This window comes from Calonectris borealis, chromosome 18 (assembly GCF_964195595.1).
Source record: "Calonectris borealis chromosome 18, bCalBor7.hap1.2, whole genome shotgun sequence".
Classification (NCBI taxonomy): Eukaryota; Metazoa; Chordata; class Aves; order Procellariiformes; family Procellariidae; genus Calonectris; species Calonectris borealis.
Genome location: NC_134329.1, coordinates 8,480,935 through 8,496,098, shown reverse-complemented (window position 1 = coordinate 8,496,098; position 15,164 = coordinate 8,480,935). Strand labels below are relative to the sequence as shown.

The following is a 15,164-nucleotide window of genomic DNA, read 5'->3' as shown; positions in this document are numbered from 1 at the left end:
TTGGATTCTTTACACAAGACGAAAACACCAAAGCCTTTCAACACAGTTTGTGAAGAGAACACAGCAACTAAATGAAGGGAACCAAACGTTGTCTATCCACATAAGCATTATGGCCCAGTCCAGTCTACAGCATCAGATTTTAATAGCAAAATACATGACTGATGATACATTCTTCACTGCTCCTACACTGTTTTTTTTTTAATTCTATAAATAAACCCTTAGTGAGTTAGTTAAATAAAATCAATCAGGGAGTTTATGTCAGTTGTTAGACCACCCCATGAATAGTGTAAGTCCTGTACTTGCACTGTTCCCACTGATACAATGCCTGGCTGGGCACGGTGAATTCCATACAACAATGCTGCTGATCCTACAGAAGTGACCGCTGTGGTCACAACTTTAACCTCTTCAGCCCAGGGATCACAATAACTGAAAGTCTCTTTTCTTTCTTACAATCCTCAGCATGTTTTGAAATCACCCCTTTTGCCGCTAGCCGGGATTGCAAGCTCGACTCTGGGGGTGTATAATACATAGCCTGGCACACAGAGCTACACCAGCCTGTAGAGAAAGGAGGCAATGCACGTTACAGACCCAGCAGCACCACTGGGGTTTATTTAGTGGTTTATTTAGTTTATTTAGGTATGAGTGTAAAAGCTGGAATTCAATGGCGATAGACTGCCAGCCTGTGGCATGCAAACTGAAGAGAGGTCAGCTAAAAATAAAAAATAAAAGTAAATACATCCAGACTAGCCATTACTGTTTAGATATAGACACCACGCTTGTGCAGGGACGGTACACCTACCCAGGGAGTTCCTGGGCACACTGCGACAACCCAGCAAGACAAAGGCAGTGCAGACATCAATTACAAGTCAAAGGGCAAGACACTGCGGATGCCACAGAAAAGCAGATACTCTTTTAAACTCAATCAGTGCTGACCCAAGCAAACCACTAAAAAAAAAAAAAGTAATCAAAGCAAGAGAAGAGAGCTCAGATTGATGCATACATTCATGTATGCTGCTTCTTTCTTTCTCTCCTTTATGTGGTCCATAGCTTCCGTAACTACTCAGTGGTCCCTTCTTCAGATTATATTATTCTTCACGGATATCATACAAAGACAAAAATCAAACAAATGAAAAAACCGAATGCTTTGGCTTTCTGACATCAAAGACTAAAGCAAATGATTGCATTCGGTCTTTGAATTCAGGAGTAGCAAAGGCTAGAGATGGTCAATGGCTACCACAGAAGCCCTGGCTTTCAAACAGCTTGCTGAGCAAGGCAGTTACTTTTCTCCTTGCTCAGGCTTAGGCTAAACTTGGCAAGTGTACTTTGTTTGTTCTTTACTGTAATTAGCATAAAGCATTCACACACATATATATGTTTGGAGATTCAAGCAGACACATCTGGGAAAACACGCTTTTTCTTTCCTGCCCATCTGTGACAGACAGCTCTCCATGCTGTGGCCCAGAAGCACTGCTGGCGGAACAAGCCAATACAAGAGGCCTGGAAACATCAATTATTCTGTATAGCTGCCTCTTCTGGGCACGAGGAGCAATAAGTCACTCAGAATCACACAGTCTGAGGAAAAATTAGTAATAGCTATTGTGCTGTCCCAACACTTACCACTCCACATATCTGTTACTCCCCATAATGAGTACTTCAGCTAACTTGACCCCTTTTTCTTTTTTTTTTTTAAAGATATTTCTGCAGAGTTTCTAGAGAGCTTTGTGATATACATTTACATGACTAGCAGCCAGGGAAAAAGAACAGTGTCTCAGAGTCTCACCAGTAGCCCTGTCTGGGAGTATCCTTGAGATACACTGTTTACTGGCTGGAAGACTGACTCTAGTTAACTACAGAGAAAAAGAAATGGACAATGGGAATAAGTTCTCTGAAAATAAGGAGTAGGAGAACATGCAAGAAAGAAAAAAGGACATAAACCAAGATACTATGCAAATCTAAAGACAACTATCGCAAATGTGCAAAAAGTTTTGGAATAAAACCACGCCCCAATACTTACTAGCTACTGCTGTGCACTTGTTTTTTAAGTAGCCCATATGCATATGCTAACACCACCAATAAACAAGCATGGCATGCCAAGAGTGAAAAATAAGGAGCCTGCAGAAATAACACTCATCAAACTTTCAGTGCAGATGTGGCAGATGTTTAAGGAGATGCCAAGAGGGCCAATGACTCTCTTTGTCAAATTTTAAATCAACTTATGAAGACATGACAATGACAGTCTGCCCTTCAGAATTAGAAACCGAATCTACCTTAGACAATTAAATTGCAAAGCTTAATAGTTACTAAATGACAACAGAGTTTTTCTTCTTTCAAGAGTTGTCTCAAGTTCCTAAGCAGGCCAGTAATTCCTCTCCTCTTCTCCATTTGTATTCCTGGCTCACAGCCATTTCAGAGATCAGACAAATTCCAACTGCTGAAATTAATCCACTGTCTCAGGTTTAAAGAATATTCAGGATATCTTTCATATGGAGGTGGGAGTCTAGTTATAACCATTATTCCACCCGTGCAGTTTAAAGTGTTTGTTCTTTAAATAAAAGCTACTGTACGAGAAGAGCGTTGCATCCATACACCTTACACATAGGTGCACATTCACACACACTAATGTGCAGGTCATAAACATTACCAAACTAAATTACAGCTCGTATCTGCATTTTTTAAACAATGAAAACAAAAAAATCCAACAAGCAATGTCAATATTTCTTTGAAAGTCTGGTGAAACATTAAAAAAAATATAGACACCTAAGCGCAAGTAACCAGAAATAACGATCAAATAACCCACCCTTTTTTTTCTCCTTATTATTGCCACAGACTAGAGTTTTCAAAGGGAAATGAAAACAGCTAGGCTACCAATTGTTGTTATTTCCTTGTGACTTATGTGTACCCAAATACGGAGATGATACAACAATCACGTTAGAAATAGAAAGTAAGATTTCAGAATAATTTGAGACCAAAGGCTCAGTAACTTCCTATGGAATTTATGTGCTTTGGAAAAATCCAGCACCATCTCTTTAAAATGTTCTATAACAAATGTGTTTCCCCCGATTCGAAGAAGAAAAGAGAACAAATGATAGGTTTAAATAGCACCAGCATACTATAATGACAAGCACTTAAAAAACCAACAAGTTTACACAGACCACAACATTTTTCAAGCTATGTTCTCCCTCTATTGACTCCCACGCACATTCAGATGCAGAGAGTTACGGTGATTCCATTTCACATTTGCAAAACGTCATTCCCCTCCCAGGTTCAGCAAGGCATTGAATAAGTTTTGAAAACACTGCACTTCAGAAATGCAGATACCTGGGGGTTCAGGAAAGAGCTGAGGAGCCTGCTAAAAAAATGCAGGGACAATCACAGGAGATACTAATGAAACAAGAATTTTCATCTGCTTTATTTGAACATTAGATTGTGAGTGTAACTTATATATTAACTAAAACTAGAAAAAATTATCAGCAATTATATGCAACATGAAAATTGCTCGCCAGTTCCTGAAGTCATTAGTAGGTAATTTAGAAATTTGGCATGGAGACAGAAATTGCCCCCATGTGCTCTCAGTGTCAATGTGGTTGTTATATATGGCACAAATTCCACAGCGACAGAAACGATTTGCCGTAAGAACCATGATTTTTCAGGTATAACTTACAGATCATTTCCCAAATATTTTAGATCTTTTGAATCAAAGTTTCCACCTGCAATGCCAGAAGTCATCAACTGTATTAAAAAAAGACAGCAGGTGACAATGTTCTTGACCAAATTACAGGTTCGGTACAATGACTCCAAAGGGAGTTTGTCCAAACACAACAAAAAAAGACCCATGACGTGCGGTATCTGGCCAAGAGCATATACATGGATTGCTGAACCAGCTGTGAGAAACGACATGCTTCAATATAAAAGTTAATCTCAAAGTTAATTACGATTGTTATTTCTGCTCCATTGTTTTATAAATCTAATTTTATTTATAAATATCCTCCCGCTTTCCTGGCCCTGTACACAGGAATCTCCACCCCCCTAATACTTCAAGGGACATCAATCTTGAGGAAATGCAACTCCCACACTTTGACTGTTACACAGGAAAAACAATGTTGTTATGCAACACTACAGTGTTCCAAAACATCTCAAAGTCAGACCCTCAACTGCAGCAGTTTCAGAGATAGAAATGACACTTTATCAGCTATGGAACAAATTCACAGAAAACTGCAAACAGGGTCCAGATAATTACAAAGTTTATGCACGAGGCTTCTCTGCAGCAGAAAGAGGTATTCTGTACCTACAAATGTGCATGTGCAGGTATTCAAGAAATCCATAAAATTTAGGACTTCCAAATACCATCATATTATTTCCTAATTTAACTGCATATTGACCAACAGAAATGCTACCAAATAGCACTTCCCACACCACTTCTCTAACATTTTCTGCCAAAGAGGTTTGGGGCTTTTTTTTCCCCCAAACTAATAAATGGTCATAAATTAAGCAACATTGCCAAGTTTTGTTTGTGAAGGAAGGTTATCAGAGATAACCCTTCTCTCACAGATAACCCCAACTGAACAGAAATGAGGCACAAGTTCCTCTCTCTTGTTTTCCTTAACTGCATCTTTTCCAGACTTGATATTCCTATTGATTATTAAACTTAAGAGTAATTTTCAAAAATTTGTCTTTCAGAATGCAGCAATTGGCCTAATTTAAAAGATTAACTCCTGCCACAAGCCAGGTAAATAAACCCAGTAAATTTTAAGTAGCAAGAATGCAGTCAAACGTCTCCGTGAAGGACTGCAGCTAACACGTCCAAAACTCAGCTAGCTCCACAGCGACAACTTCACAGAGTGCGGTATCACTGTTCAGTAACAATTTCAAATAAACGATAAATAACACATCCATCTTCAGTTAAACCAGATTTCAAAGAAACATACAGTATAATTTCCTACTCAAAATGTAGCTTTTCCTAGAGTTAAAAAAATTTCTTTTGCAAAAATTTCTAAGAAACATTTGATCACTACAGTCATCGCTTCTCTGGTTTGTGTCTTATCAAAAAGACAGGCAGTTTGCGAAGCTTTGTGCTCAGTCTCTCTTAGCAACCTTTCCTCAAAGCACTGACCTGGCCTGACACTGATAAAGACTGTGGGGAGAGCACAGGCAAAAGGTGATACGGCTCCAATCATACCTTTTACAAACAGATGCTCTACAACAGATTAAAAAAAAAAAAAGGCACTTGATCAATAGAGCTGCCGCTTTCCAGGATCACAAAACTGTATGCAGGACACCTGTTAAGAGCAAAAGCATTCACTCTCTTTCAAATGGCCAATTATCCAGCATGAGATCAGAGTCCGGTCAGCACAACTACTAATTAGGGTTCTACCAGCCTTTTTAATTTACAAATTGCTGCTCCATGCCTTCTCCCAGATTCTGAGAGTTATCACAAATGTCTACAAACACAACTGGACAAGTATTTCAAAGCAATTCTGTTCTGTATAGAGTTAATCCAGTGCATTCAAAATAACTTACCCACTAATAGCTTCACATCTCTGACGGTGAAATCCGGGTCAGGCATTCTATAATTAGCAAAGAAAGCAACGTTAAATACCGTCAAGATAAGTATGGGTACACTTTCATTACCATAATAAAAGAGAAATAAATGTATAGTGCTCTTTGTCCATAATGCAGTAGGTGGAATCAAGCAAGGCCCCTCTGAAGTGTGGACAGTGCAAGTTTTAATGACATACATAACATCTTTGCATTGGCAAGTGTACAAAAGTTTCTCTACTCGTAATGAAAGAGGAGAAGAGGTGTCTTTTCAAGCGCTCTCTAGCAGCACTGGAGTGGGAGGGAAGGGAACGGGTTGGGGGTGATTCAATAAAATCCTAAACCTTTGTAGCTCGTTCCTGCTAAGCAACTCACAGCACTTTGCAACCGGTGGTGCCTCACGTATATTCCCCAAGGTGAGCATTATCACATTTGCCAGTGGATACAAACTGAGGCATAGAGCAGTAAACCAATTTGTTCAAAGCCACATCATCATCGGTTGGATTCACTGCTTGGAAATAAAATATAAAAAATAATGAATTAAGGCCCCTTTGGTTTAATGACTATTCCAAACCTCCTTGTCTGGCAGAAGACAACCTGGCTGTATTTGGTGGGTAGGGAAATTGTTGTCCAATTCAGTTTGGGCTAATTCAGAGCTAAATTAAATGGTAGCATAATTGGTTCACTGATGGCGATGCATTTGTATGATCACTTCTAACACAGGCAATGTTTTAGGGTTTAATGTAATTAGACAATAGCCTAGAACATCAAGTGCGTGAATTTTAAGTGTCGGGATAGAGTACAATTCTGCAACATGTAGACTGGACGGAAAATGAAAACAAAAACAGTAGTGGGGTTTTGAAGCTGATTGACTGCACCTTAATGACAGTATTTCACATTTCACATCGCACAAAAACTGACTAAGGAAATGAAAAACAGCCCTGTGGGACCTGCCAGCTAGGTGCTCTGTCTGGCTTGTACTGCCCTGGGTTGAAGATAAACAACTTGCTTCTGGTCATAAAGGACTTTTGACATAATTCAGTTAGAAATCAGAACGATCCAGCCCATAGGCAAACTTTTAGAGCAACAGTTTTTACTATCAAGAAAACAATGAAAGGTAAAGTTGAAAAAAGGCTTTTACTGTCATGCATATATCTTGAGAACTATTTGGGCAAATTCTGTTTATCCACTTTCTTTTACCCTTATCACCTTCCTCTGGTGAGATGTGGAGGCTGGACAATATCTTTTGTTAGTTCTCTGCCAACCCTCACATCTTTGCATTTAGCTGTGAGGGCCCCACAGCTTTGGAATTCACTCCCTCACCGGAATAAAACAGCCTGAATCTACTGACCTTCAGGGTTCATTCAGAGCTCATCTTTTTTTCCAAGTACTAGAAAGACAGAAGTAGGGGAAGGAGGAACTATTTGTGGGCAACAAGAACATGCAAGGCTTATCTTCAAATGCCACAGCTTGCCTGTATTTTATGTCAGACACGTAAAACAATTAGATGGGCAATCTTTTTCACATTTGTATAAATCAAAATAAAAATCAACAACCAAGATAGATAACAACCCCAACTCAGATGCATACAAGCCAATCCAGTCTTTCTGAGAGCTCCAGCAGCAGCCAACAATAAATATTACTCAAGCTGGAAGAATCCAATCCTCCCTGACAATAAAATTGGATGTTTAGCTCTTTGGAGAGCACACCTGGCATATCCTTGTTTTTTTCTCTGCAATCTCAGGACGTATGATACATTAGAGAAAGAGTACACCAAGGGAAGAATTTCAGGCTTGATCACAGCAAGTTTCAAGTACAAGAACCCATTTTGTAGTTGGGTTGCCTTGGGAGGTCCAGCTTTAATTCAAACCCATTCTGCTGGCTGCTGAGACCATAAATGACTGCACTTCTTCGTCTCCGGCCCCACCCAGCATAATTGCCACACTCACTCTTACACAATTAGGGCTGGCTTCCTACAAAAAAAAATTGTTTTCTTGAATGTCATCAGTCCTAAACTAATGAGTAAGTGTTGGTTCATTTGTTTTTCTGCATATAAATCCAGAATACCAACAATGCAAGAACTGAGCAGAGATTTTTTTTCCTCACTGTTATGCAATTTTCAGGCAAATGCATCTTGCGTAAAAACACTACAAATGCTTCCAAAGATTTCATATATCATAGAAAATAGGTGAAGAATAGTATAGCGGGGTGACTTAACACCAAAAAATGACGGACTACATTTGAGATTTTCAGCATTCTGTTATATAAAGATCATATTGCCTCAAACAGAAAAGAAATGCAAACACTTTAGTGTGCACTCATGCAAACTTGCATTTTAGTAAATGTTTAAAGATTTGCTAGAGAAGTCTCCTATTCAAGTCCTAAGGAGGATGAGCTCCGGCTAGCACACATATCTGATTAACCACAATACAATGCAAGATGACCGCTGTTCAGATAAAAGAGACAACATCTCTCCAAACAGCATTCTCTCTCCAAGTTACAATCCTGGAAACAGCCAAACAACCCTCCGAGAAAAACAGCTCCTCTTCTGCTAAGAGATCACAGGTGGACCTTCCTGCTTCTAACCATACAAGTAACAGCTCACGATGGTCAGAAATACATAGGAAAGCGATTTTCAAAGTTTCATTATAATAATTCTTCCTCATTCATCTCATTTCTTGCCATTTCAGAGCACTTCCAAGCACAGTAACCAAACTGTTCAGCTATGCTTTGTACATCTGCCAGGCACAGACATGCAAGCTGACTGCTTAACAGCAAACAGAAGTAGAAGCACGTATCATCAGTTATTCAAAATGTCAGAAGTCTAAAAATCATCTTATATCATATATTTTATAGACCACTGTATCTCAAAAGTCACCCTATGTATATGCGGATCACCTAATCTACCGTATCATGATACACACAGCCTCCTCTGGACAAGAGACAGTAGTGCTAGAAAAGATCCAGTAAAGCATAATTTCCTCCACAGTCTGAAGTGGAACGTAAGGTTCCCGAGTTTCATCAGCAAATGACTTGGATCCAAAGGCAAACTGTCCAGTCTCGCTTTAGTGATGGAAGATGGCACACTATGACACTCGTTATTTCAAGCAGTAAATGTCAGGATGATGAGACTGAAGGTTCTCAATATTTCGGATCAGTTCAGCAGGTGTCAATACTATGTTGATCTTGCTGGAATACAATGCACACAGCATTTATGTATCTACACATCCACAAAACTCATATATTGCACGCCAGCTACTTTTGATAGATGCACGCAAGAAGTGGAAATGTAAATAAAATTAAATTATGTTATCCTGGGGAGTGCCAAATAGGAAAGTTTGCTCGTGCATTTCACTTCTGTCATTTAAAATACACATAAACTGTGTTTCCAACCTTCTCTCACTCTAGTGACATTTATGCCCAAGTGGGTACAATTCCTTTAAAACATCATTGCAAACTAATAAGTAATGTTCATTTAAATAAAAAACATTACAACGTTGAATGTCCTGTAAGAGATTACTGATATACAAATTCTAGTATTTTAATCCCCCAGAGCAGTCAGTATTCAATGATTCAGCAGAGAATGGAAATATAAAAACAATTCACCCAACTAACTGTGAAATGGAGTATTCAGCTGATCCCATGCAGGAACCATCCAAAGCTCACGTATCAGATAAAATTTGCTTTTACTTTTGTCAGCATACTAATTCATCAGAAATATCCTCAAAAGAAAAAAAAAACACTTCGGTATTTTTACTCTCTTCTCTGACAATGAATTCCAGCTAGAGTAAGAAGTTGCACATGATGCGTGGATGGTTCACAAAAGGGAGAAAGGGAAACTGCCCTAGAAAGGAGGAAAGATGTCAGAATAGTATTAGAATGATACCGGCAGTTGGTAGGAAACCAAAAAGCTGGCTAGACAAGCCTGGCTGCTGAGACTATTTTAAGCTTATCACAGCAAACTGAAACACATATTTCTCCTTCACTATCCAAAGCATTAGTGTGTGACAGAGAGTCAGGTAAGTGACTCCAAAACTCTTGCCGTGGGTAAGCGTTTACTCCTCTTTCACCTCTTCGCAATCTAGTTCAGAATTCAAAAGATGCATTATCCTAACTGCCAGAGCTGCAGAACTCCAACTGAAAATGAAGGCATGCAGCATTCAGTCCTGCTACTTCTTCACTTCTAATGCATGTTCCAAAACTGCTATTTATTTGACTGCTTTGATAATGCTTACAAAGACAGACACCTGATTTTTCAATGGTCTTCTTTGAGGCCTGGTCACCTATACGTGGATTCATGCTGTGTATGTGTGCATACACATAAGCATTTGAGGCCAGGTCTTTTTTTTTGCCCCAGCAAAACACAAAAGTACATCTCTAAACTGGCCTGTCTGTATACATGGCATATAACCATAGAAAGGGCAGGTAGACAGCCAAAGCCCTCCCTTCTTCAAGGTCAAACATTACTGGTGGCTTCCAGGAAGGAAGAGGAATAGGAAGGCTGACTGCGAATGCATCTAAAAACAATACATAAGAAAAACAAGCCAACACATAACACAAAAAAACAGATTACTCTTTACATGATCCCATTAGCTTGAGGAGTCTCTGAACCCCTGGATCAAGAAAGACCAAAGACCACTCTCCAAAGGCAATATCACACCAGGAGGCTTCAGAAAAAGCACACAGCTAACTGAAAGTGGAGGGGAGTGCCAGGTGGCAGCCCTCCAGATTTCGGGCACAGGAACAATAGGGAAGCCGATGATGATGTGTGAGCTGAGATTTGAGTGTTGAAATGTTTAAGGTGAAATTGCCTCATTACAGAATCCTGAATAATGAGCAATCAAGAAGAAACAGATATTACATCTTGTGGTTACGGACACCAAGAAACAAGGTATCTTCATGAAGGATCTTGTGCAACATCTACGGCACATCAGGCAGCCTGACTTCTGGAGGCACCACTGTCTGGTACAGGCAGCCATAGGAAACACTGGTCCCAGGCTGGGGTACTCGTTATCCATCTCTGATAACGCCCTGCCATTTGCAGCTGAGGATCTGAAGCCGAGTAATGTCTGTGTCTGCGGGATGAGCTCTCACTTCCGCACTTCTCTGCTGATGGAGCACTAGCTGAACAGGTACTGTTGGCACAGTAGGAGCTGAAACATCTCCCCAGTTTTCTTCTTGCACGGTGGGGAATTTGTGAACTTCCTCATACACAGGAGGAAGAGCTGGCTGCTAGGAAGGTGCAGTAGTATCTCTGGCTCCTAAACACTTCCCAGTTTCCCACAGAAGAGCGGAAGGCTTCTTCCAGAAGAAATCCTTGAGGCTTTTATCACTTGTCCTTTAGAAGCGGCCATTTAAAACCAATGCATATAGAGAGAGCGGTTGTCTCAGATGATTTTCCACCATTTTCCACAGTAGGTATGTCCTTCAGTTGACTCCAAGAGAAGCACCTCTTGAAGAAACAAACTAAACAAAAAAGTAGCAACAACCTTCCCAAAAAAACCCTCCCTGCCAAGTTGAGCAGCGAATCCAAAAGGAGGTTCAGAAAAACAGAGGCTCTAATGCAGCAGGAAAAACCATTCTAGGAGGGAAAGCTCCTGTGTTTGGAGGCTGAGAGGAAGCGAGGAACTGGGATGCCAAGTTGGGTGAGTAGAGTGGAGAGCACAACCCTTAAGGGAGCAGGATTTTCCTGTAAATAATAAAGCTCCTGCTGAAGCAAAAACAATTCAGCTTCAGGTGATGGTTACATACACACATACAATGTAAATGTACATTCGGATAAGCACTCAATGGAGATGTCATTGGCTCTCTAGGAACTCGTGACTGGCCAACAGTGTCACGAGTGAACGTAGAACAAATGGTACTTTACATTAAGGAAACTCAGTTGAGAAGATAAACAAGAAAATTGTTCATCAGGAAAGATGATACTATAGTCATGTAATATATAAGCCAAGATTAAGGAGGTGGCGTCTGCAGGTGAAGCATAATTGAGCTATGATCATGGAAGACTTTTCTCTGCTTTTCAGGTTTTCATATGAAGGTTATATGGAAGGTTGTAGACTTCAGGAATATCAAAACAGATGCTTTTGTATCTCCTTTTCTGCACAAACTTTAAGGATCAATGCTTTCCACCTGACCACACCTTCTCTCCAATAATACAACAGAAAAATTAGGTTATTTTTCTACAGCACCAAATAGGAGCATAGAACCTTTTAGAAACTGTAAGAAGTGACCAGCCTTTCTCACTTAATAGCTAGGTTTTCTACCTAGCTTCTAAAACATTACAGAATATGTGTACGTTTTCATCAGAAAATTAGGATACAATCTAGGAAAGGCTTTGTGCAAACAAATAAAAATATGGTATCTTGGTGTTTGCATTTGTTTTTTAACAAGCAACTAGATTGTGCATCCAGGACTAAGTAGAGAAATAGCTGGGCTTAATAATAAAAGAAAAAAATATCCCGGTACAACATAATGGTACAACAAAATAAACATTACTGTAATTACTACTGAGTACCTATTTAGCACTTCTTGTTCAGAGTTCAACATATAAAACTATTTTACTACATCATGAGAAGCATCACAGCAGCTCCTATTTGCTCTTAGAGTAAAAGGACATATGCTTGTCAAATACCCCAAACACTATTTCTTTTCTTTCACTCCTTAAGTAATATTGGCGTGGCTTGATTCTTTTTGATTAAATAATTGGGACTCCTCAGTTCCCTAAACTTTGAGGTGTTCCAGCTGAAACCGAGCAAAGTAATTGTGCTTTCAGAAAATCAGTTTTCCGTCTTTCAGATATAATCAGTTACACAGTCCTAATTTCCAAAAGTATTAAGGAACATTTCTCTAAACTATTGTCCTGGTTTCGGCTGGGATAGAGTTAAATTTCTTCGTAGTGCTGTGTTTTGGATTTAGTATGAGAAGAATGTTGATAACCCACTGATGTTTTCAGTTGTTGCTAAGTACCCTGCTAGTCAAGGACATTCAGCTCAAGGAAAGAAAAACCAAAACAAAACAAGTGTTGGGAAGGAGCACAGCCAGGACAGCTGGCCCAGCTGGCCAACGGGGTGTTCCATACCATGTGACGTCATGCTCAGTATATGAATGATAGGCGTGTTCCAGGAAGTAGCGATTGCTACTTGGTTATCGGTCAGCGCGGGTGGTGAGCAATTGCAGTGCGCCTCACTCATTTTGTATATTCTATCATTATCATTATTATTTTCCCTTTTCTGTTCTATTAAACTGTCTTTATCTCAACCCACGAGTTTTTCTCACTCTTACCCTTCCGATTCTCTTCCTGTCCCGCTGCGGGGGGGGGAGTGAGTGAGCGAGCGGCTGCATGGTATTTGGCTGCCTGCCACGTTAAACCACGACAACTATGGATTATGTGGCTGATAAAGTATATCATTTTAATATTTCTCTCTTAGACACTGTCACTTTTACAAAGAAACTTGTAGGATTCTCTTATTAAAACACCAAATCCTTTATGACTGGATATTAACAAAATGCAGCCTCAAAAAGACTCTAATAATACCACATTTTAACTAGACATTATTAAATATTTACAAAATATTACATTCTGAAGAGATACAATTATAATGGAAAACGACAGGCGTCATTAGACATGCCAACTGTAACACAGGAAACAATCGAGAAGTCAAAAATTGAAGGGAGGTTTTTCTGTCATGACAGCATGGATTGGATGCAAGAACCTTTGAATTTTATTCCTAACTTTAATCACTGACTTATTTTTGATTGTGTAGTACCACGCTGTATGCACTCAACTTTTATAGACCTCATTATCTGCTTGTTTATAAGTGGAAAATAATCATTCCTCTTCTCAAGGGTGCTGACAGTCTTACTAATTGCAATACATTTTGAGATCATCAAAAGAAATATCACATACAAGTGGAAAGCATAATGGTTATTTTATAAAAGCATTTATTAATCATCAAGATTTGGTTGTAACTTACTTAATTCCCAGTCCATCCTTATTTCTGAAGATAAGGGGAACTCTGAGAGCTTCTCTTTGCACATACTCAAAAGTAAAATCTGTTTGAATAATGAATAAAAAAAATCCAAAATCAGTTACAATGGCATTAGCACCTCACATTACATTTTCTCAAAACACTCCCCATTTCCCTTTTCTCACCAAAGAACTCCACTATCACTTAAAGAAAAATATAAAGAGAATGCATATTTTAGGTCCAAACCGGAAACGAAATGACAGACAATGCTTTCCCAGCTGCTCTCTATTTTTCCTGTTCACTGATGCACATAAAATAGAATCGAGTCAGAGTCTGTCAATTAAGGTCTGGGTTGAAACACCCAGGCTGTAATGAAGTACCAAATTAACAGTTAAAAGATAATCCTAACTAAATTACTGCAAATCAGTCTAGTACTTTTGGGGCAAATGTGTAGTTTAAACTGTATGTTTAAGTTTATACATTTTAAGCTATACATTTCTACTTAGGAAAAAACATGTTTTCTTGTGAGCATTATCTGAGTATAGCAGAAAGCCCTGATTTTGCGAACACATCATTTTCTTTTTATGTGAGGGTTACTATTACTTTCCACACAGTACTTTTTTTTTTTTTTTAATCAGAAACATAACTGCAGAAGCTGATAGGCAGAAATCTTATACAGCTCCTGGCACTTACGGAAATGGTGAAAAAGGAATAGTTCTTGTGTGGGAGTCACAGTATAACACACAAGCAAACTGAAAATTAAACATAAGTTTGTTGTGTTAACACTGACCAGTATCTCCTTGTTGCTTCCTTCTGAGGATTACACAGAACTGGCCTTTCCTGGGGATTTCTTTATGCAATGGTCTGATACAATAGCAGTGATTTGGGGATTAGAGAGAAAGTTACAAGGCAGCAATTTGGGTGAGCAGTGCCTACAAAACCCCACACTCCATTTGGAGCCTTCTGCCACAGAGAGAAGAGGAATTCCTGCAGTGGCCACGTACTGTTTCTATGGTTCTGCTATTCCCCCTTTCTTACAGGAAAAAATGACTTTTATATAGCATCCATACGCTATCTTAAACTGGAAAACATTGTTTGACTCTTCAGCACCACAAAATACACCACAAGCTGCGAAATACACTACACACTTTATGTATTATATTCAGGTCCACACAAGTAGTTTAACCTCTCCAAGATTCAGCCAGTAATGTACATGCCTCCTGGGAGAGCATGAGAACCTCAGACTCGAGCTTATATCGGTGATCTTTCTCTGCTATTAAAACCCATACTGAAAGAAATAGGGGAAAGAGAGGCTAGCTCCCATGCCTGCAGATGTATTACCCTCTATTTTTCCAACTTTTTCCTTGCTGTGTTCAGTTCATAATTATGACAAGTAGGGATATAATATTCCTACTTAAAGTTACCAAATCAGAGCACAGTAATTACACATTTACAAAAACATTAAAATTACAGAAACTTTATTGCTACTAGTCTCAAAATAAGTATAATGAATACTCCAATTAACTAAAGTTACCAAATAAATACTTCTGTACTAGAGAAATCGTCACTTCTCATAGGTATTCCCATTAAAACTGTTCTGGCTTTAGGTAAACAAATAAATAAACCACAGATTTTTTTTTAAGGACACTCTCATCCAAG

The 15,164-nt window shown here is 39.1% G+C and overlaps 1 protein-coding gene across 2 annotated transcripts in view; it reads right to left on the bottom strand.

Moving 5' to 3' along the window:
- Positions 1–15,164, bottom strand: part of KDM2B (lysine demethylase 2B) — a 128,369-nt gene that overhangs the window by 102,961 nt on the left and 10,244 nt on the right. For both annotated transcript variants that reach the window (XM_075167717.1, XM_075167718.1), the window contains 2 exons: positions 13,512–13,590; positions 5,518–5,564 (listed from right to left, as the gene is read on the bottom strand). In XM_075167717.1, coding sequence (XP_075023818.1) covers positions 5,518–5,564; positions 13,512–13,590 — 126 coding nt within the window. The remainder of the gene's footprint in view (positions 1–5,517; positions 5,565–13,511; positions 13,591–15,164) is intronic.